Here is a 23,445-nt window from a genome sequence, read left to right as displayed (position 1 = left end):
GAGTACCACCTTCGACCGGTTGAGCACCCCGGAGAAAAATAGCCCAAAGTTGCTGGACTTTGAGTTAAGTTAGGGCTCGACCCCACGACTGGTCGTGCACCAGCCCTCGACCTGTTCTATAAGGCTCACGACTGGTCGTGCACCAGCCCTCGACCGGTTCTATAAGGCTCACGACTGGTCGAGCACGGGGAAAAAACCCCATCAGTCTTCGCAGATTAGAAATTGTTTTTAGATCTCTTACCAGTGTGACTGTAAGGATCCGTGAATTTTATGAGATTAGTCTTATTGGGGTCTGGATCCATCGCAGTATCCTTGGTTCCCATTCACTCTCAAAAGAATCTACTTCTCAAACTTTCATAATCTTTGCGAGAGCATCGATTGTCTCTCGATCTCATTTTGGAATGTGTGAGACAGTCTTGTTAAGCATATCTAGATTTATGATCATATTCCTATTTTGGTGGGCCTTTTTATAGCCTTCTCAACATGCTGGCTCAATTACACGTGACACACATATTAGGGCTACATGTCATTCATCATTGCATTTAATTAGTAGATGTGTGTATGGCTTTGCATCATTCTACTTTTATTAGGTGACGTGTCTTCCGATGAGGTGAGGCAAAAGATATCCTTCCAACGGGAATAATATTTAGTACATCATTTAAGTACTTACACATAGTGGCATCCCACTTCAGATGATAGGCCCACTTCAAATGATTCATATAGTAATGGCTATTAGTGGAAATATTGCTCTAAGTATTCGATTAATTGACATCTAACTAGTAGTTATCGTAATATGAACCGTTGAAATAGTAGCTTGATTTTGTTTTGCAAAAATCACACTGATTTTACAATTTCAACCGTCTGGACTCTGGTTTTACCCGTTGAATTTTGATTGCTGACCACTTTATGTTGACCGTCCATTTTGTAACCACCCATGGATGGTTAGGATGTCCCGTCCATTTTATAACTACCAATCGATGGTTAGGATATCCAATCATTGTGATTTTCTGGCTACATTCTCCATCCATCAATGGGCCTCACGATCTCAACGGTCCTGAATGCTTGTGCCACGTGTAAAGCTGATAATCCACCAACAACTTGTCCAAAATTCAAAAATAATAATACAACCTTCGCCAAACCCATTATCAAAGACAAGTCAAAATAGACGACTAAAAAAGCCTCTCCACCGAACTAAGAAAAAAAATAAAAAAATAAAAAAATAATGGACTACTGGAAAGCACACGAGATTCGTAGCATTGCGTTAGTACCTGAAAGTAGGACGCGACTTCCCTATAACTCGGGACTACAGGAATTCCCTGTAACCCTAAGCTCTGTGGGACCCGTAAGAATGTATATGTTATATCTACTCCGTCTATCAGTTTTTCCAGTCCATTTTCGACCAAATTTTAAAAATCAGGCAGATAAAAAACTCAAATGGGATACACTACATGAAAAAATGTGTATTGAAAGTTCAACATTGAAATACTGTTGGGGGCCACAGAAGTTTCATATCAGGATTATATATATTTTTTCCTCTTAATCCCGGTGAGAAACACCTTATGAACGAGTTGGATGGAATATAAAACATCACGGTGGGCCCCATAAAGGTTTCAACCGTGGGTGTTTGCCATCCCCCTGTTTCCTATGGTGTGGACCACTTGAGTTTCGAATCTGCTTTAATTTTCTGTACCTCATCCCATCACAGACTGGAGAACCCGATAGATAGAGTGGATATAACACAAACATCACGGTGGGCCCCAGAGCACTTAGGGTTTGCATGGATTCCTGGTAACCGTAGGTTACGGTGGGCCTCACAGAACATAGAATGCATTGCATTCCAAATTTCCAATACCAAACACCATGAATTCATCTCTCTCTCTCTCTCTCTCTCTCTCTCTCTCTCTCTCTCTCTCAAGACCCTTATCAGCATTAAAATCTCTCAAGACCCACATCCAGTCCCTACAATGAAGATGAGGACACTCTCCGAACCATCTCCTTCTACCCGAAAAACCGCTCTTACACTCTCTCCATTCCTATTCATCACTCTCCTTTGCATCTTTTCATCCACAAACAAGATCCAATTCCATAATCTATCCAACATCACCCAATCCAATACCTCCATCCATTTCCAATCCCCTCCACACTCCACTCTCCGTCTTCTCATCGGAGTCCTAACCCGACCAGACCACTACGAACGCCGCAACCTCCTCCGCCTTGTCCACGGCATCCAATCCCCCAAAAATGCCCAAGTAGACCTAAAGTTCGTATTTTGTAACCTCACCAAAGAAGATCAAACGGTCCTCGTTGCACTCGAGATCATGCACCACAACGACATCATCATCCTCAATTGCACCGAGAACATGAACGCCGGCAAGACCTACACTTACCTATCTAGCCTGCCCAACATACTCGATAAGATCGACGGTCATGATTATCCGTACGATTACGTAATGAAAGCCGACGACGATATTTATTTTAGGTTGGATCCGTTGGTAGAATCGCTAATCCCATTGCCAAGGCAAGATATGTACTATGGTTTTGTAATCCCATGTCGTGAAATGGACCCGATCGGGCATTACATGTCGGGCATGGGGTATGTTCTCTCATGGGATTTGATTGAATGGATAGGATCGTCCGAGATTGCCAAGAATCATTCGGTGGGCCATGAAGATAAAGTCGTTGGAGAATGGTTACAGGAAGGTGGACGTGGGAAGAACCGGTACAATGCGAAGCCAGCGATGTACGACTATCCACTCAACGTTAGTAGGGATGCATGCTCGCATGAGTTCGTGGCGGAGACGATCGCCGTCCATCGGCTTAAAGATCAGGGGAAGTGGATCCGGACCTTGCAGTATTTCAACGTCACTGATCAGCTCAAACCATCTAAAATGTATCGTATCCGTTGATTATAGGGTTATGTTCTTCTTATTCTTTTGATCAAATGTATCATATCATATGTTCTTCTTATTCGGTGCTATAAAGTAGGGCCCACGGATCGGTAATCCAACCATTGATATGTTGCATCCTCCATAGATGGACCATAGGGAGATTTTCTATTTGAATATGGACCGTTTACTTGGAGGCAACAAATCGAAGGGTTGGATTTTCCTACGGTGGAGAATGTTGGGATATGGTCTATCCATCATGAGGTGCAGTAGATTAATGATCTAGACCGTTGAATAATTGGCTACACTAATCAGAACAAGACTGCATTAACTCCTGGTCATGGTTTATTGATCAGACCGTTGATCTAATGGGCCCATCATGGATAGGGTGTGCCGAAAAACGTTGACTACCTCTACCTTTCAGTTTTTGGTTTATGGATTTGTGAGTTTTAGATTAACCAAAGGGAAATTTTCTTTGGCCCAACAACTGTATAGGTGGGTCTGATCCTTTGGTGATCTAGACCGTTCATCATCGTCCAGTTATATATGGACCGCACGGTAGCGATTCCACCGATTGTGGATGAGTTTGGAACAATGTTTCATCTAGATATGGCCCCCATGAGCCTAGTCTTTTGAGCCAGCCCTATAAACTGGGGTCTGAAATGACTAGAGCCACATTCAGCCCATTTGATCTAGATGAGAGCCCAGCCCGGCCCTTTCGTCAAGAACCCAGCTGAACTTCTGGTAGGGTTATCAATGGCCACCAGGGTTCAGAGTATCCAGTGGGCCTGATCCAATATTAAAAGGTCCGGATCCAATTTCTTAGACCTGTTTAGAAATCAGGTCCAGTTCTGACGCAGGAAAGGAGGTGAGGTTGAGCAGAGTCTTCCTCGGGGTATAACTGTTCCGAAGAACCTATTTAAACTCCTCACATGAAACCCAGATTAATGAGAAAAATAAAATAAAAATAATTCTAAAATATTTAAAATGATTTTAGTGATAATGAAAAATGATATTACAGCTCTTTAAATAAGGCTACAAACCCTCGGAGAAGTTTCGGCATTAAACTATAACTAGAACTTTTAGAAATTAGGATTTACTATAAATAATAAACTTATTATTTATAAATGGTTGTGATTCTTACTAGTGCATGTGGTTTTCGGCCAAAAATAATATGAACTGGGCTAGCCCGGTTAACTTGCTCGACTCGGTTCTACCCAAAACTGAATTCGGTCAAGGACGGGTCATTTTCTTTAGCTCGAAACCAAGTTCGAGCCGAGTTTGAACAGGTCCTAGTTCAACCTAACTCGGTTCAAAACCCGACTCGACCTAGACCGAGTCGGCCCAACTCGGCCATATATATATATATATATATATATATATATATATATATATATATATATATATATATATATATATCCTTACCCTAACCATTTGAGACAGAGAAGTGAGAACGCCGTCCGACTCTAAATCCTAAAACTCTCTCTCTCTCTCTCTCTCAATCTCTCTCTTGACTTCTGGGATAGTTCTCCGCTCATCTTTAAAGTGACAGTGACTCATCCACCTCACATGTGTCATAGATTTACAACAATCCAGGTCGTCCAAATCGTGGGTCCCTTTGTAGATGGAGCAGGTCCGAAATTGGCCCGAACTCGCCCGATTGTTGACCGGGCCGAGTTCGGGTTGGACATATTGGCCCGGTGACTAGGCCGGGCTGGGTTGAGCCCAGTTCGACTCGGTTTGGCCCGATGTACACTCCTACATGCAACTCCTCCTAAAGCCCAACCAATGAAGTGTTAAACTCAAACTAAAACTTAATATAAATAATAAACACGAAATTAAAATAGGAAGTCAACCGTAGATCGGATGGTATTTTACAAATTCAACGGCATGGCAAGGTTGGGTGGCTAAAGTAGCTCGTCCTACCCCAAAATCACATATGGTACGTCCAATAACTTATACTTATTTGCGAGATATGTCCGTTTTATGTTCTGACGGTCCAGATCATCTTCATCTTCAATCAGGCCTTTTCTGGTTCATCTTGGCCATAAAATTATCCGCGACCTGCTTTACATCAAGTTCTGTCTACCATTTTGGATCTGTTAGTAAAACAATGCTTAGTAGCCGTTTAAATCAGGTTGGGTCTGGTCGATGACTATACATATGTGCTACCCAACAAAGTATTACGTTCAGATCATTGGTTTGGCAACACATTCATCTTGCAAGCTGATGTGGCCCACCTGATGAATTGATGGATTGAGAACATTCACCTGGGCCTGGTCCTGGGCTAGCCCAATCAAGTGATCCTGGGCCAGGCTCAGGCCAGCCGGCCTACTTTTTGCATTCCTGTCAATCCTCACACGCCTTGCAGCTGAGACATCAAACCGTTGGCCTTATCCGAACGGCTGCTTTATCTTTTAATGGTCTATCTGGGCCATTGATCAAATGTGGAGATTTTTGACCCATGCCCCATCCGAAGTATGGTGCATAAAATCAACGATCTGGATGTTACTCCGTCAGAGTGGACGGATGATACGCAGGCAGTTTTAGAGATTAGTTAGTTAGAACTTGCATACGTGACATACAAAAAATTCAAAATGACTCTATCATGAGACAAAAATTAAGATGATTTGATTATTTGACGGTCGGATTGCTTTTGCTGGTCATTTAACGGACGGATTAAAAATGGAAATTGTCCAATGGTTCTCTTCCAACAAACAAGTGTCCACAAATCAGAAGTTACGATTACTCAACCAATCTTATAGAGACAGTGGGGCCCACATATAGTCCGTTTAATTTGAGTGAATGTATGCCACGTGTGCAATTTCTAGTTGCTGCGTATCAAGCGTCGTACTTAGCCGGAGTATCAACAAACTCCCCCCTCAATACACGGAAGTTCCTCGTCTTCCCTTCCATTCTCTTCTCTGTAAAGAAAATCACAGGAAGAGGAAATCCGTCCATCGCGACGGACAGAAAACAAGCCGACTACTTTCTGGTACTGTCTCTTCCTCCTCTCCTCATTTTCGATTTCCTGCTCAGATCTTCGCATGTCATTCTCCTCATTTCCCATTTGACACGTCACTGACGCCTTTTTCATGGAAAATGACACCTGGTTTTCTCATTTTTCCGACGGTTGAGATCTTTTCTCTCTTTCATCAGGTCGATTTTTCCGATTTTTCTTTAATTTTATGGTGATTTTCTGCGATCCGATTTTATTTTTGATAATTTTCTATTGAATTTGCAATCTGGTTTTTGAATTACGGGAATCCTGATCTCAACCGTGCACTTCGATTGCGGTACGCTTATGTGAGATCTGAGCCGTTCACTAGACGGGCCCCACCGTAGATGGGACTGTGTCTATGAAGATCAGGTCGTGTGGACAATTCCGATGTATGGATTCGAGCTTCGAATGTAGACAGACGGTTGATTCGCTTATGCTTAATCGACCTGGAATCGGTTACAATCTAGCAATCTAGCTTGTGGGTCCCACCATGTTGTATATGCAAAATCCACTCCGTCCATCAGGTTTTATCCTCAATTCTAGGACCTGGGCAAAAAAATCAGCAAGATCCACAATTCGGGTGGGCCACACCACGGAGCAACGGGGGATAGGATGCCAACCATAGGTTTGTGTGTGTGTGGCTACCATGGTGTGCTTCTCCCATCAAACCCGTTAATCAGGTGTAACTCACCATGATTTAGTGAAAATACCCAAACCAGCCTGATCCAAATATCTGGCCGCACCGTGTGAAGGTTTTAGGAGCAGTTTTACATTGTTCCCATTGGTGTGGCCCATCAGAGTTTTAAATCAGGCTGATCTTTTGCATGTATAGTTCAAATAATGGTTCCCACCTGATGGACAGAGTGGATTGGCATATAAAACATGTTAAGTGTTGTAGATGATTCCGGTCCCACTTAACTGTCCATCTTTTTCCTTAAGTCAGGTGGTTACAATTGTCCAGCTGACTTGATCTTTTGGACACGGTTACTTACTCAGTGGGGCCCACCTGGGGAGTGGACCAGGGTGTCATACATGTGTGCCCTTTTACATGAGTGAGATCAGCACTCCTTACATCTGGATTCGAGCATTGATTATCGACCCTTGGGTTTTGCTTTACACGAGCCACCCGCTTCACACGGGTGGGGTCCACCTCACATGAGCCACCTACCTCACACGGGCTGCTCACCCCGAGTGTGCTCTTGCATCCCACAGGCAACCCCACTCGAGCCTGGTGTGAAAATGCCCCTGCATTAGTTAGTCTGCTTCTTCTTAACCACCCATCATTTTTCCTCAATCTAGTGGGTAAGATTTTCCGACTAGACATGGTCATGCACATGGTGGGGTCCACCTTATGAGCAGACTTGGTCTCATACATGTGTGCCCTGTTCCAGACAAGTAAGATCAGCATCCCTAACATGACTTCATGGTTAGACTATTTTCATTATCATTTTGGCCATGTTCGGAAACATGGATTCCATGCCAAACAATAGAAAAGTGTTTTTCCTTTGCTGTGACAATTTGGGTTGTTTGGATATTGATTCTAGCAAGCAATCATTTCGCTGATCCCTTAAGGTAACAATAATTTGCATTCTTGATATAAGAAATTAGGTAACTTGTGTGAAAGGAATATGATACTTCCACTCGCTATCTAAACAAGAACTCAAAAATTGGAATTCATGTTTCCAAACATGCCCTTAAGGTTGTTGTTACCACTCTTTCTTTCGTGCTTTTTTTTTTTTTCCTGATACTTGTTTCATCTGACATTTGATTTTTGTTGAATTTTCATCAAATTCAGAATCCGATATGTTGCTTACTTCATGTTCTTAGATTTACATGTTTTATGAGATTATGCCGATTTTGATTTCGTCTCTGAAAGAGTTAGTTGGTTTTGTTGGTTTTGGGAAATCCATTTCTCACCCATCAAAACAGCAATGTCCCAAAACAATACCACCCCCCTCCACTCTACTTCCCAATCTGATGTTGATGAGATTGAGAACCTCATACATGCCAGTGTCCGATTTGGGCCAATGACGGTTTCGCCTGCCAGACCCCCAAGCCCGCCTCGGGCTTCCATTCCCGTTTCAACGTCGCCCTTCATGGCATCATCGAACATTCCGTCTGCATTTCAGAAGCCTACACCCATACCTGTCCCGCCTCCTCAACCTGCTAATCCTCGGCAGAATATTGCGGCCAGCGGGTTTGGCTCGCCTGCCGACACTCTAACTGAGCCTGTGTGGGATACCGTGAAGAGAGACATGTCCCGGATCGTCAGCAATTTGAAACTGGTGGTTTTCCCAAACCCAAATCGTGAAGACCCTGGGAAAGCTTTGAGGGATTGGGACCTTTGGGGGCCATTTTTTTTCATCGTCTTCCTCGGTCTTATCCTGTCGTGGTCGGCATCGGTGAAAAAGGTAAGACCTGCATCTTGTTCGGCATCAAATTACTGATTGTCACATTTCCTGTAATTTTATAGAATAACTTGTTGTGATTCTTGAGAAATTTCTTGAACTTTTCCGTCCAGTTGAACAGCCAATATCTAGCTTGTCTTCAATTTGCATCAGGATTATTAATGACATATGTTCTTTATTTTATTGCTGATAAAAGAATATAGGGATCTTATGTACTGCCTCTTGTTTATGGCATAATTAAACCAAACTTCCCATATTAATGCTCACGTTTTATGGGAAGCATATGATTTTATGACTTTATGTTCAAATAGCCTAACAATCATACTTCTTTTTGAAAATGACGAAATGCCTTGATGGTGTGGACCATGTAGTAAGCGCAAAGATGCAAAAACTCATTTCTCCTCCTGTTTCGTTCACGTGCAGACTGCCTAATAGGATATTGTTGACACCACCACATTTGGAAAATCTCTTTCCCAAGATATGTTGTAATTGGATAGCGCAAAGGAGTTGATTTCGAGTCAGGGGATAATGGACTAAATGATCTTTGATTAGCGTGTTTTAGAGCTTGTTGGAAAGCTTGCCTGTTCTCTTTCATACAAAATTGAGTTTACTCCAATATGATTAGTATTGAGAGATCCGATCCGATTACTGTAACTTTGCGAAGTTGATTAAAGGAATAGTATGGGCTATGCCACTGTGAGCTTTAGGGCTGTGTTTGGTTGGTCAAATGATATTCAATGGTCATGATTTATAGCTAAATGGAAGCTCATTCAATTATCTTTTCAACGAGCCTAAGAACATTTCAAAGAAATCAACATTTGAGGGAGATATGGATGTTTTCCTGCGACTGCGTAGTGCAGCCCGTAAATGACATTGTAATTGAAGATGGGTCATTCGATCTTAATGAATTAGACATCACCATGTGGCACTCCAGTGAGTGGGATACAACAAAGTGGGGTATAACTGTTATTTTGGATTAAGTTGACCAATCAGGGTGAGTCGTGTGGCATAATTGTCTCCTTGGTTGCTTATAGAAGTAGAATCATCTCATTTGATAGGGGAGTCTCATTTCATTCCCTTTTCTATCTGTTTCTCTCATTTTCCCTCTCTCACTTTCTCTATTTTTATCTCAGATCTGAGATAGAAGATCTCAGATTTGAGATTACTAATAGTTAATTGTGGCTCATCTACTTCTTCAATTGCTAATTGCAGATCATCATTCCTTCAACTGTGGATCATCATCTGCTTCTTCAATTGTTGATCATAATCAGCTCCTTCAAGCTACTACTGATCATCTTCAATGATCTATGACCGGCTACAATCTTCTCCAACGATTGACGATCGATTGTTCATCTTCTGCGACGATCCACATTCAGCCATCATGATCTTCAAGTTGCTGTCATGATCTTCAAGCTGCTTGCATGATTTTCAATATAATAGACTAGCTATGCAATAGAGAGAGAGAGAGAGAGTAGCTATACATAGTAGAGACAACAAAATAATATAGAGATATCATGTGCAGGGCATCATGGGGAAAGCATCCTATAGAGAGTAGCATATGGATTATATCATATGGAGGATATCATGCGGAGAGTATCAATTAATACAACACAATGGACTAGCAATTGATATATTATAATGGTTAGCAATTGATATAATACAATGAATAGCATTGCAGCAACTAATATTGTAACAACTATGATAGTATAGCAGCAGCTATAGTTAGTATAGTAGCAACTATGATAGTATAGCAGCAGCTATAGTTAGTTTAGTAGCAACTATGATAGTATAGCAATCTGGACAGCTACAAGGACATCAATAGGGATAGCTACATGGACAGTTACAACACATGTACAGCTGGAACATATGTACAGAAATCAGCTATTAAAATTGTCCAGCAATCTAGCCGTGGATAGCAGGTGTTAATGGATAGTAATCAACAATCCGACATGGGAATGAGCTGCAATTAGCTATGCAATTGAGCTTTAATCAACTATGGAAATCTGCTGTAACCTGCCATAGAAATCTGCTCCAATCTGCATCTGAAGTGAGCTGCAATCTGCACTGGATGACCAATGATCTGAAGTGAGCTGCAATCTGCACTGGATGGCCAGCAATCTGAAGTGAATGACCAGCGATCTGAACTGGATTGTGATCAGCAACCTGCATCTAAATCATGACCAGCAACCTTTGAATGATCAACAATCTAATAGCAATTGAAGAAGAAAAGGAGATGAAGATGAAGAGAAGTAGATGAAGATGGATTGAAGATCAGTTGAAGCTCAGCTGTTGAAGATGATTAGTTGAAGAGCAGGTTGATCTGTTGTAGAAGAATATCACAGTTTGCTATTTGAAGGACCTTTTGGTTGGCTATTGATGAATGTCATGATCTGCTATGGGATTTGAGTAATCTCAGGTGTGAGAGAGAAAGAGAGAGAGAGAGAGAGAGAGAGAGAGAGAGAGAGAGGACATCGTGCACACGCACGCCCGCACACCACCACCCCTACGCACATACGTAGGTAAAAGGAGGACCCCACCATCGATCTGGCTTCATGACGACGTCCAGAGAGGGCATTCTAGCTAGAAGTCGAGTTTTTGTTCAAAAAAGTGGCCCGATAGTCAAGAAAAGCCCACCATGAGATCTCATGATCGTGGCACACTCGTCGGATTGGTTTTATATTTTAGGTTTTGCTTATTGTTATTATTTAGAACATCGTGAACGTTTTAGATTTCTTTGTTTGGTTTTTATTTTAATTTACTTCATCGCCAAGTAATAGGTGTCGCACATGGTGCGAGTTTTTGGGTAGAGGGTTCTCCCTATAAATAGGCACCCCTTGTAGTTCTTTTCATTCATTGAAGTTAATAAAAAAATTCTTACTTTATTTTTTTGCTCTCTTCGTGAGTTGTGGAAGAATTCAAAAGTGGGTGTGAAGCCCTCCCTTTTCGAAGGGCTAACTACCGTGGTGCGAAGCCACATCGATCCCAATTCACCCCCATCTTCCATCATCTTTTTTCCATCTTCCATCACCATCCATACTTTGAATTTTTCCTTTTGTTGCATCAGATTTCTTCATTACAGCAGGTTTTCAGATTTCAGCCCGCAGGCGAGCTGAAACTTCGGCGGAGCACTACGCACAAACCGTACATCGGATCCTGAAATTGAAATTTGGAGGTTTTGGAGTCCATCCTCGGCCGACCAGGCCAAGGTGGCCTTTTTCTGAATAGTGGGCCCCACACACGTACGGCCGGGATCACATGCACGTCCATCTGGACCATTGTTGCTGTCCACACGCGGGATCATCTTTTGGCTCAGGTTTTTATCCTCTTTTATCCCCTCATAGCCATTTTTCATGAATCCTAACCCTAGATTACATGATCCCTAATTGATTTGCCACTTTTTATCAACTTAGGGTTCCTTAAATTGAAATTAGGGAATCTCTTGGATTAGGGACTAATTTTTATGCATGAGTAGTTGATTTTATTTCTCTTTGACATCGTTTGGTATATAATTTTTATTGGTCCAATCCTAGCCTGTGTCGGCTTGGATCTGCATAGATTCCCATTTTTAATTGAATGTTTGGATTTTCATGTGGGACGTGGAATTTGTGTGATTGTTTCTGAATTGTTAGGATCTAAGCCTGAAATCTTGCATATCATATTTAATTTTCCATGTCCTGCATCAAATTTGGTATCAGAGCCTAGGATTCTTATATTCTAACAGTTCGAGCTTTTAGAGCAAGTGGTTAATTGTCCTGCATCAAATTGGTATTAGAGTAGGAGGTCTCGTGTTCGAGACTTCTCACCGGGGGTGATTAATGCAGAGGCATTTTCACACCGGGCTCGAGTGGGGTCGCTTGTAGGATGCAGGGTCACACTCGGGGTGGGTGCAGCCCACGGAGGAGGTCTCATGTTCGAGACTCCTTACTAGAGGTGATTAATGCGCATTTCACACCAGGCTCGAGTGGGGTAGCCCGTAGGATGCGGGGACACACTCGGGGTGGGCGGCCCATGTGATTTGGGGCCCACGAAGGGGGTTCGGCCGAGGTCCTAACCTATGCGATGTGGGGCCTGGGCTATGAGATAAAGGGATTAATTTGGGGCACCAAATGATGCGAGATTCATCCTGTTTGATAGCCCATTGAGTTAGTGATGCAGGACATGGAAAATTAAATATGATATGCAAGATTGCAGCCTTAGATGACACCAATTCAGAAACAATCACACAAATTCCACATCCCACATGAAAATCCAAACATTCAATTAAAGGGGAATCTATGCGGTTCCAGGCCACAGGCTAGGACTTGACCAATAAAATTATAAACCAAACAATGTCAAAGGGAAATAAAATCAACTACTCATGCATAAAAATCAGTCCCTAATCCAGGGGATTCCCTAATTTCAATTCAAGTATCCCTAAGTTGATAATAAGTGGCAAATCAATTAGTGTTCATGTATTATAGGGTTAGGATTCATGAAAATTTTGTCTATGTGAGTATACAAGAAGATAAAAAGTTGAACCTACAGATGATCCCGCGTGTGGACATCAACAATGGTCCAGATGGACGTGCGTGTGATCCCGGCCGCACGTGTGTGGGGCCCACTATTCAGAAAAGGCCAAGTGGCTCGATAGTCAAGAAAAGCCCACCATGGGATCTCATGATCGTGGCCCACTCGTCGGATTGGTTTTATATTTTAAGTTTTGCTTATTGTTATTATTTAGAACATCGTGAATGCTTTAGATTTTCTTGTTTAGTTTTTATTTTAGTTTACTTCATCGCCAAGTAATAGGTGTCGCACATGGTGCGAGTTTTTGGGTATAGGGTTCTCCCTATAAATAGGCACCCTTTGTAGTTCTTTTCATTCATTGAAGTTAATAAAAAAATTCCTGCTTTATTTTTCTGCTCTCTTCGTGAGTTGTGGAAGAATTCAAAAGTGGGTGCGAAGCCCTCCCTTTTCGAAGGGCTAACTACCGTGGTGCGAAGCCACATCGATCCCCATTCACCCCCATCTTCCATCATCTTTTTTTTCCATCTTCCCCCACCATCCGTACTTCGAATTTGTCCTTTTGTTGCATCAGATTTTTTCATTGAAGCAGGTTTCCAGATTTCAGCCCGCAGGCGAGCTGAAACTTTGGCAGAGCACTACGCACAAACCGTACATCGGATCGAGCTGAAATTTGGAGGTTTTGGAGTCCATCCCTGGCCGACCAGGGCCAAGGTGGCCTTTTTCTGAATAGTGGGCCCCACACACGTACGGCCGGGATCACACGCACGTCCATCTGGACCATTGTTGCTGTCCACACGCGGGATCATCTTTTGGTTCAGGTTTTTATCTTCTTTATCCTCTCATAGTCAATTTTTTCATGAATCCTAACCCTATATTACATGATCCCTAATTGATTTGCCCCTTTTTATTACCTTAGGGTTCCTTGAATTGAAATTAGGGAATCCCTTGGATTAGGGACTGATTTTTATGCATGAGTAGTTGATTTTATTTCCCTTTGACATTGTTTGGTTTATAATTTTATTGGTCCAGTCCTAGCCTGTGTCGGCTTGGACCCGCATAGATTCCCCTTTAATTGAATGTTTGGATTTTCATTTGGGTTGTGGATTTTTTGTGATTGTTTCTGAATTGGTGTGATCTAAGCCTGCAATCTTGCATATCATATTTAATTTTCCATGTCCTGCAGAGAGAGAGAGAGAGGACTCTTACGCTACATGGCATGTCTAATTGATCCATTGATCCACCTAATCCAAAATGATAGTTGTGCCCTACTGAAGGGGTTCGGGTGAATCCCACTCATTGGAGTGCTAAGTGGCATCGTCTGCTGATTGGTTAATCAAATGACCTATCTTCAATTAAAACGTCATTTGCAGAAATCACTACACAGTCCTGGAAAAACATGCATATCTCCCTCAATACTAATCTGTTTGAGGTGTTCTTGGGCTCGTTGAAAAAATAATTGGATGATCTTTTCATCTTGCTATAAATCATGACCATTGAATGCCATTTAACCCACAAAATATCGTCCTAAAGCTCTTAGTGCGTGACCCACATTGTTCCCTTGATCAGCTTCAACAGTTTTAGTAATTAGATTGGATCTCTCTCGATACTAATCGGATCAGAGTAAACTCAAATTTTGTATGAAAGAGAATTGAATAAGCTTTCCAATGGGTTATGAAATGCACTGATCGAAGATTGTTTAATCCATCATCCCTTGACTCGAAATAAACCCTTTTGCTCTATCCAATTGCAACATATTTTGGAAAAGCGTTTTTTTTTTTTTTTCTTCCAGTGTCTACATATAGTTTTCTTTAATTTCCTAATACCTGTAAGAAACCCATTGCCTTGTTGGCACTTTCATTGGCCCAAACCAATGGCCGACATGGTTGTTGTTCATGCATCTTTCTCGTTTACACATATGGTGCACTGTTAAGTACATGAGAGATGAATGGTGCCATCTCTTCTCATGGAGGAAGTTCAAATGAGCTGTTGGCAGCTGAAAGTTGAGTGTCAGAGGGCTATGTTATTGTTCTCATAGTAGAAGAAGATGAAGACCTCTTACTTTCTTCTTCAAGTTGATGGGTTCTAGCATGCTAACGACAACCATGATTGCCACATTCTTGTTTCTTTGTTCTGATGGCCAGCAACCTTTGGCACTTGATCACCAATCGAACCTAGCCGTTACCTTGTTTGTAGTCTGGTTTTGATTGGTCTGCAATATTGCTCAAGTGGCCATAGCTGTTCAATCCCATAATGATGGATTCCTTTACAACAAATTTCTTTTCATGTGAAATTCTGTTGCTGTCGGTGTTTTGGGCTTGCTGAAATTCCTAGTTCTTGTTCAGGAATCATGGCGGATATCTGATGGAAACTGGATGTCTTGGTCAAATGGATATGGGGTGGTAATAATGGGTTTGGAAATGAAGAATTCTTGAGTTTGAGGGAAACATTTTTATAGGTTATCTTTTGTGTTGGCCTTGTGCGGTCCAGATTACTAGACACTTGTTTGGCAGTATTAATAGTTTGGATCAGTGTAAACTCATCTCACAATATCAGTGGTCTGCATTAGTGGACTATGGGCCCCATGTGTACAACGGTCTAGATGAATGGATCATAATATCAACGGTATGGATCAATGGACTTGGGGACCGAAGTGTATGATGATCTGGATGCATGGGTCATGATATCAATGGTCTGGATCATTGGACTATGGGCCCAATGTGTACCCACTAACATCACAGACGATTTTCAGCATGTGAGATGATGCTAGGTTTGTAGCTTAGCTACCATTCTACCAAAAGCTTAGATTTGGTAGAGGAGATGAAAATGAAAAATTATACTATAAAATGAAGTTTCTCTAGGGAAGATCTTATCAGCGATGGTGGATAATGATGATTTTTTTTTCTAGATGTGGCTTTTTAGGAACACCTTCCTGGTTACCCAACCTCGTATACTCTTAACCCTCATCATTCATCTTTTTTTAGTGCTCTCTGCTCTTCGTGTCTCTTCCATTTCCAATATCTCTATCTCATGGCCAACCTTAAGCACTCCTGACTTTAACAGTTCTTTAGGTGCCTCATAAATGTTGTTTTAGGAACTTGCACCTTCGGGTTGTAAGCTTTTGCATTTGGTCTTCATTTTCCCTCCTTAGTTGCATTGAGTGTTTTGAAAATGCTAGAGAGATGTTTTGGCAGGAATAGTCTTGTTACTTGAGCTTGTACTTGAGACCTTTTTGAGTCCCTCGATCTGCATAATTGCTTGTGCAGCTAGCCATAGATGCACGGAAGGCAAGAACAGTCTAATCTCAATTCATTTGGAGAGGGTGTTTAGTTCTTCAACTCAAACATTGTTGAAGTAGGTTATGCATCTTTCAAGCATTGTTCTAAAACTTGGTGGCTCAACTTGTGGCTGAGTCAACTTGAATTGGCCAGAAATCGAGCCAAGTCACTATGAACCTTGCTAGTGTGCTCATGACCTCAAGTAGTCAAGGAAACAGTGTCTACCAGCAGGCTAACTGCAGCTGTTATGATTTAACTTGGCTATTTTTATACTCGTACCATTTCTAAGAATCTATAATTATAGTAATATGATTCCTAATTTAATTATTAAATATCGAGTCAAGTAGAATAAAGTCTTCGGGTCAACCCAACCTGCTGGATATCGAGACTATTATTTCGAATTTTTTAACTTTCAAGAACTTCCTATTAAAGCCATGGGGCCTTCATTAATGATATGATTTACATGGGACCAACTCTCTATTCTACAATTGATACATGTTTGAGAATATTGCCCACGATGCTGGAGAAAGTGCGTGTGGGCATGTGTAGTTGGGTGGTTGTGCGTGCGCGCGCGCGCGCCTGTGTGTGTGTGTGTGTGATTAGCAAAATTATTCTTTTCGAGGCACAACAAGCCTGGCGTGGTTCCTCATATACATATTTCCATCCCTCTTTATTGAATAAGTTCAGTTCTGGTATCTGAAAGTTGGTGCACAGTGCACTAAGCCTTCATGGGCAAGATTCTGAAGTTTGTTCATGATGCGTGCTAGGAGAGTCAGTGTATGCATGTCTCCCAGCTTCTGATGATGGTGGGCCAGATTCCTATTTTTAGTTTTCCATTTTCTCTGTTGTAATTGGTTGTACAAAATTTTTCCATTGGTCAGGTGTTTCTTGGAGTCCCGCATTGGTTTATAGATGTTTCTATGTCAGGTCGAGCACATTTTCGATAGCCTAGTATTACTACTGATTGTCTGTATCTTTTCATGTGTCCCTTGTTTCTCATGAATCTATGAAGAAAACACTGGTGGTTCTGATGAGGGACTATGTCACGCTGCTGATCAGTGAATATTAGAATGTATAATTTGCTAATATATAGGATTTCTTATGTGTAGGTCCATGAATTGGTGGTCTATACTTCTGATCTGATGGCCTTCATTGCATGCGTTGGAAATCTGCTACGTTGAAGATCCCGACCCTTCATTACTTGGGCCTTCTTTTTACATTAAATGTGGACTGTTACTGTATCTTTTTAAAACCTTATCCATCTATTGAGGGGTTGGGGTCTTGTAATCTGGGGGTTGCATAGTTGAGGGTCAAATATTGCATATCAGACCCATTTATTGCATGGATTTACAAGCATGATACCGTTTAATAGCCGGATTTAATTGTATTTGTGATGCAGAGTGTATTTACAAGCATGAACTGAAAAAGGGTGCTTAAACCATGGATTTAACGCTCTGATGATACCCAAGGCAAGGGACGGACTCCAGGGGACGAAGATCGATGGAATTATGCATCAAGGATCCGAGGAAATCAGGCCATTCACATTAAAGAGGCCCGAAATTGGTGAAGAATGCAAGATCACATAGTTCCCGCCATCTGATTGGCTCAAAACTTTATACATGGCCTGAGGGCCATAAATTAGCCGTACATATCAAATTTCAGCCATCGGATCACTATGAAAGTGCCCCAACTGACAGATCAGCCCATAAACCATTGATTCTGGGCCCACCTGATATCTGGAACTGTCTCAACTTTGGTCTCGGCGGTTCAAATAAGATGAGGAAACAAATGGATGGTTTGGATTTTGATAAAACATCACAATAGGCCCCACATACACAACGTGTGTATATGAGGTACACACGTACCCGAGCCGCACCAAACAAGCTAAAGCGGGTCAGCAGCGCTGACCCGCATCCTCTTCCTAAAAACGGAATTTCCGTTTCACGCGGCGAGACGAACGGACGCGGTCCGTTTTTGCGAACGCTAGTGGGCCCCACACATTGTCCCAGTAGAAAATCCAAACCGTCCATCTTGTAGAGGGCCATGAGTTCTTCAAACCCATGCTAAACTTTTGGACCCATGCAAGCACACGTGCACGATACAGAGGCCATAAGTGGACTGTCCTGCAACGTTCAAATTGATATTTGGGTGATTTCTTCTCTGATTCCGCGTCAATGGACGTTCAAAACTACCCATTCTTGACCGAAATTTCGTCCTGAATCCAATGTACGGGGTGGATTTCCCAGAAAATACCTCTGTGGGGCCCACCGAACACGTCAGCACCTCTGCGTACGCCTTACGCGCGTTCGGGAAAACCGGGATTTGCGGACGATAGTGGGCCACGGTCATCGATAATTTTAGTGATCCATACCGTCCATTGTGTCCACAGGGAGGCCAATACCCTAGCCAAGCTTTCAGAATTGTCAGATAGGTCGATATCACGCCGCAAAGACACTCCAAACGCAAGTCGTTTTGCGTTTTCACTGCGCAGACGAACTCAGTTGCTGCCAAAGCTCTTCTATTCCGACTCCAACACAGTCTCTGATGCGAAAAACTTCCGCATGGAGGTCGGAAATTGGGTGCCGACGAGGGTGCTATAAAAAAAAGAGAGAGAGAAAGCGTTTGGAGGAGGAGAAACGGGGAGAGGAAGGGCAGCCGTGGAGGCACCTTGGCTGCTGCTGAACGCTGGAGCGGGAGGGGACGTGACCAGCAATGCTTAGAGGCCAGGGAATGGGATCAGCGTGAAGAAGAAAAGAAGAATGGTGGGTTGCTGCTGCACGGCTTGGGAGAAAGACAGGGACGTGGAGAGTTGCTGCTGTGCACGAGAGGAGTGCGGCTAGACGGTGGTTGTTCTCCAGGAAGTGCGGAAAGGCTGGCAGCGTTTTGAGGATTGGAGGACAGACAGAAGAAAAGAAGACAGGGAGAGAAGATGAGAGAGAAAAGATAAGGAATTTTTCTTCATTTTATTCTCTTTTTCATTTTCTTTTCCTTTCTATTTGTTTTGGGTTTAGGCCAATCATGAGTGGCTAAACCTCTCAGCTAGGGCTAAGGGGTGAAGCTTGTAGCCTGATGGGAGAGATGTTGCTGGTGCCCTTTGATTAAGATTGAAGAGATTATTTTTGACTTAATTTTATGGGAATATCTTTAGTTTTTAATGGCATGTTGTGACTGAAATTACAATGGGCTTGCAATGGCTTTGAATATTCCTCTCCCCTTTTAATGTTTATGACGTCAGGAAGCCCTGTTGTTCACCATCGTCTCATGGGCATGGTAGGATGACAGTACCTTCCTGATCTTCATACATTGTTAATTGGTTGGTAATTAGTTTAATTCTATTGTTTACTCTGTCTCCTGGGCATGGTTTGGTGATGGAATCCATTCTAATTCATACACCTTTCATCTCTTGAAACCTATATCAATGGCAGTTCAATAAATTTCCATAATTTGTGATCCTGGCATACGATCTCCCTGATCTCTACAAGTGGATCCTCTGAATCCCTAGTTTCCTTTCTCTGAATTCCTTAAAGTTTTAGATAATTATTCCATAATTATTTCTTAAATTCTACTTTGTTTAGATCGCATCTTAATCTATTTCTAGTTCTACTTGGTTTCAGAAACGTACAGGTATCAGTCCTCGTGGATTCGACCTCGGTCTTACCGAGTTTATTACTACATCACAACCCTATACTTGGGGGGGTTGCATACTTCATCCAGGTTGAGTACCATCAGGTCAATGGATTGGGCTACTGAATCATGGGCCCCACCAATGTTAACTGGATCGTTGACCACCTTACAATTTTCAATCTGGATCACATGATCTAGTTTGTGTGTCATTTGTAATCACGATAGTTAATTTGGGTGAGCTGAAATTGTGTTCCTACACTTTGATCATTGACTAAGTTCCAATATACATTTGGAATGTTGAGACTTATAGACCATTTTCCACAAATGCATCTGTATGATATAACACTAGGCTTTATTTTATCAATCTGTCACTTCAATAATTTTATATAATAGTATTATAGGCCTGTTATTTCTAGGATAAGCCTATTGTACATTGCAGTATCTGGGTTCGCTTTGATGTAGGGCCCACATCCAATCTGTCATAAGGCGCGCCCCTTTAAGTTCATCCCATATCCCAAAAAGTAGGCTGATAAAAAAGAATGGTGAATCCACACAAGGAACAGTACGAATGGGGATGGCACCATTAAAAACTTTCAGTTTGCATGTGGGGGCACCCTGCTTTTTATATGACATCCAATCCATTCAAAAGGTGCATGGCACTAGGATGAATAAGCACCCCCCAAAACTGGGCTATTCCAAAACTTAGGTCAGCCACACCACACAATCATATAGGTTTTGGGCATGATTGTACATGGTGAGGATCACTTGAGTCTTGGATCAGCATGGTTTTTGGGCTCCTTGGAGAACTTGAGGAGGTTCACATGATGGATGGAGTGAATGTGGGTCTTACATCATGGTGAGACCCACACACACCTTGGGACCCATATGTAAGGAATCCTGATTGTAAGCAAACTACATGTTTCCTGATGCATAGGACCCTATGATTCCTCCCTGATGAGAATCTTAATCAGATATATTACAAAGAACTCTTGTATCTCTCTAAATAAACTGTGAAAAGCAATAGTACTAGATCAGTCATAAAAAGCCATTAGGATTTGAGACATCGACACCATGCATCTCATCTCTGGAAAAGCTCAACTGTAAATGTTTGAATTTTATCGGTTCACCATCTGGCAAGTTATTAAAAAACAGTTACGTAACAGTAGTACCTATTACTCGGTACAGGGTTGTAATGCCTGAATTGGAAAAAAAAAAAAAAGAAGCCCTGTAATGGCCGTTACGGGCACGTAATGGGCTGATACAGGACCATAATGGACTGATATGGGGCCTATACATTTTTTCCTTAAGTGTGTGTGCGTGTGTGTGTACTATCAGAGGTCCTAATGGTCATTATGGCCCGTATTGCAACGGCCACAAGGGTAGCCTTTATGGCCATCTCACTTGGGATTTGGAGTGGAGAAAATGGGAAAGCAGGAGTGAACCTTATGCATTTCCCCCCTTCCTGATTTGCCCAAGTGGAAGGTGGACTGATTTTGCAGAAATATCAGAATCAATCCGACTTCCAGGGACTTCTGATGGGACTCTAAATTTTGGAAACGTTATTTTTGTGTTCTGAAATGGATGTTTGGATTGTTCATGACACTGCCATAGACATGCATTTTGACAGAAACTTTATATCTGATTTTTATGTTTTCCAAATCTTGGCAGTCGGAGGTTTTCGCTGTGGCATTTGCTGTCCTTGCTGCTGGTGCTGTAGTTCTCACATTGAATGTGGTGCTCTTGGTAAGCATCTTTTAGCCCTAGACTGCTTCCATTCCTTGCAAAGTGGAATTATGTAGGATATGCATCGTGTTCCCGGTTTTCTGTTTGTGCTAGTGGGTCCATGGTTTAGGATCAATACCATTGATCTGAGGAGAACCACCATGGATGAAACACACCCCGAAAACCTCTGAAAATACTAGCTGTCCAATCTCTGGCCCATTCTCAGTTGAGTGTGGATGGCTCCTGTCTTTCTGTTTCTAATTTTATATTTTCCTGCTACTAATAGAATGATTAGGGCTATGGCTGCAACTTGGATTCGAGTCAATCAAAACCCGATTGGCCCAACCCGAGTTTGGGTCACGTTGGGTTGGGTTGTCAAGGTCTTTGGGTTCAGTTCAGGTTGGAAAACACCAACATGATTTGAATTTGGGTTGGTCTCGGGTTAGGTCAGTTGGGAATAATCACATGTATTTGGGTCGGGTTAAGGTGGGTTTGGTTGAGTCGAGCATATAGGACTTTGGGTTGGGTCCTCTTTGAGGTTGGGTCGACCCTCAAACCTGACCCGACCCAACCCAACCCAACCCACCCGAGTTGCACCCCAAATTTAGGGCCTATCAGATCAATGATCTGGACCACCAGACAATGTCTACAAACTCCAATCAAGGATCACATAATTCCTCCCTCAAAATGGTGTACATACAGATGCATGACACATGATTGAGACAGTCCATGGTTGTTTGATTTTAGGGTGGGCAGATAATCTTCTTCCAGAGTCTCAGCCTTCTGGGTTACTGCCTATTCCCTCTCGACATGGGAGCACTGCTCTGCATGCTTAAAGACAATGTCATTCTCAAGATAATCGTGGTGGCGGTAACATTTGCATGGAGCTCATGGGCTGCATACCCGTTCATGAGCGCTGCTGTCGCACCAAGAAGAAAAGCTCTCTCGCTCTACCCAGTCTTCCTCATGTATATCTCTGTCGCCCTTCTGATCATCGCCATTGATTAATGCATTGATGATCTTTCCCAGAAAGCAGTCAAACCTTAAAGGTCGAATACGGAAATGGGCATTTTTCTCATTCTCCACCTCTTCTCCAAAGGTAATTTATTTATTTATTTATTATTCCTTTTAACAATTTTGATTTTTTTTTTTAATTTAAAAAATCTTATTTTTGTTTGAGATTCTATCTCATTAGTTTGCATTGGTTTACAATTGTATAGACATGTTTAATATATCCAATGATTTGTATTTGTTTATGAAGGTCCTTTCTCATGGGTATCTAGCTAGTTTCCTGCAATACAAAGCCTGTGGAGCTCACTGCGATGTTCATGTAAATTCCATTCCGTCCATCAGTTTCATTAGCCCATGCTAGGATGATAGACCAAAAATGAAGAAGGTACAAGACCCAAATGGGCCACACCGCAGGAAACAGCGGGGAGGGAAATGCTGACCATTGAAACCTTCCTTGTGCTTACTGTGATGTTTATATGCCATCCAACCTGTTCATAAGATGATTTCCCACCAGGAAGAAGGGAAAACACAAATATCAGCCTGCACAAAAACTTCTATGGCCCAATAAGGTTTCAATGGTGGGTGTTCATAACCACTTTTTTTTTTGTGGTGTGGCTCACTTAAGTGTTGGATCTGGTTCATTTTTCGACTTTCGTCTATAGATGGCATGGATTTCACACGGACAACACGGTGGGCACTTCAGGGGTTTTTGTATTGCAGGAACTCCCTGAAACAGTTGTAGAAGGCTTGCCTTCTCCTTGTGTCATGCGTGTGGCAAACATATTGAGTACTTAGGACTGTTGATCTGGTGGACCATCCCATGGATGGCCTATAGGCTGAAAATTGATGCAATTCTGACCATCCAGTTGAGAGCTTGGTTTTTTTTTTTTTAAAAAAAAAAATAATAAAAAAATCTCAGATCCACTCGTTCAGTCCTGAGTTGAGTTGAGACTTGGCTAAGTTCAGAATCAACTGAGTTCGAGTTGATTCGGATGAGTCGGATCCAATTGAGA

The 23,445-nt window shown here is 42.1% G+C and overlaps 2 protein-coding genes across 2 annotated transcripts; both read left to right on the top strand.

The window, feature by feature from the left end:
* Nucleotides 1-1,912: 1,912 nt before the first annotated feature.
* Nucleotides 1,913-2,906, top strand: LOC131257569 (uncharacterized). Its single transcript, XM_058258355.1, has one exon. The coding sequence runs from the start codon at nucleotides 1,965-1,967 to the stop codon at nucleotides 2,904-2,906; it is 942 nt and encodes a 313-aa protein (XP_058114338.1). The 5' UTR covers nucleotides 1,913-1,964.
* Nucleotides 2,907-5,519: 2,613 nt separating this feature from the next.
* Nucleotides 5,520-22,607, top strand: LOC131217167 (protein YIP4a-like). Its single transcript, XM_058211964.1, has 4 exons — nucleotides 5,520-5,880; nucleotides 7,816-8,297; nucleotides 21,368-21,442; nucleotides 22,169-22,607. The coding sequence occupies exons 1-4, from the start codon at nucleotides 5,691-5,693 to the stop codon at nucleotides 22,427-22,429; spliced, it is 1,008 nt and encodes a 335-aa protein (XP_058067947.1). The 5' UTR covers nucleotides 5,520-5,690; the 3' UTR covers nucleotides 22,430-22,607.
* The last annotated feature ends 838 nt before the right edge of the window (nucleotides 22,608-23,445 follow it).

This window comes from Magnolia sinica, chromosome 10 (assembly GCF_029962835.1).
Source record: "Magnolia sinica isolate HGM2019 chromosome 10, MsV1, whole genome shotgun sequence".
Classification (NCBI taxonomy): domain Eukaryota; kingdom Viridiplantae; phylum Streptophyta; class Magnoliopsida; order Magnoliales; family Magnoliaceae; genus Magnolia; species Magnolia sinica.
Note: the sequence above shows the minus strand (reverse complement) of the source record. Positions and strands in the feature narration are given on the sequence as shown.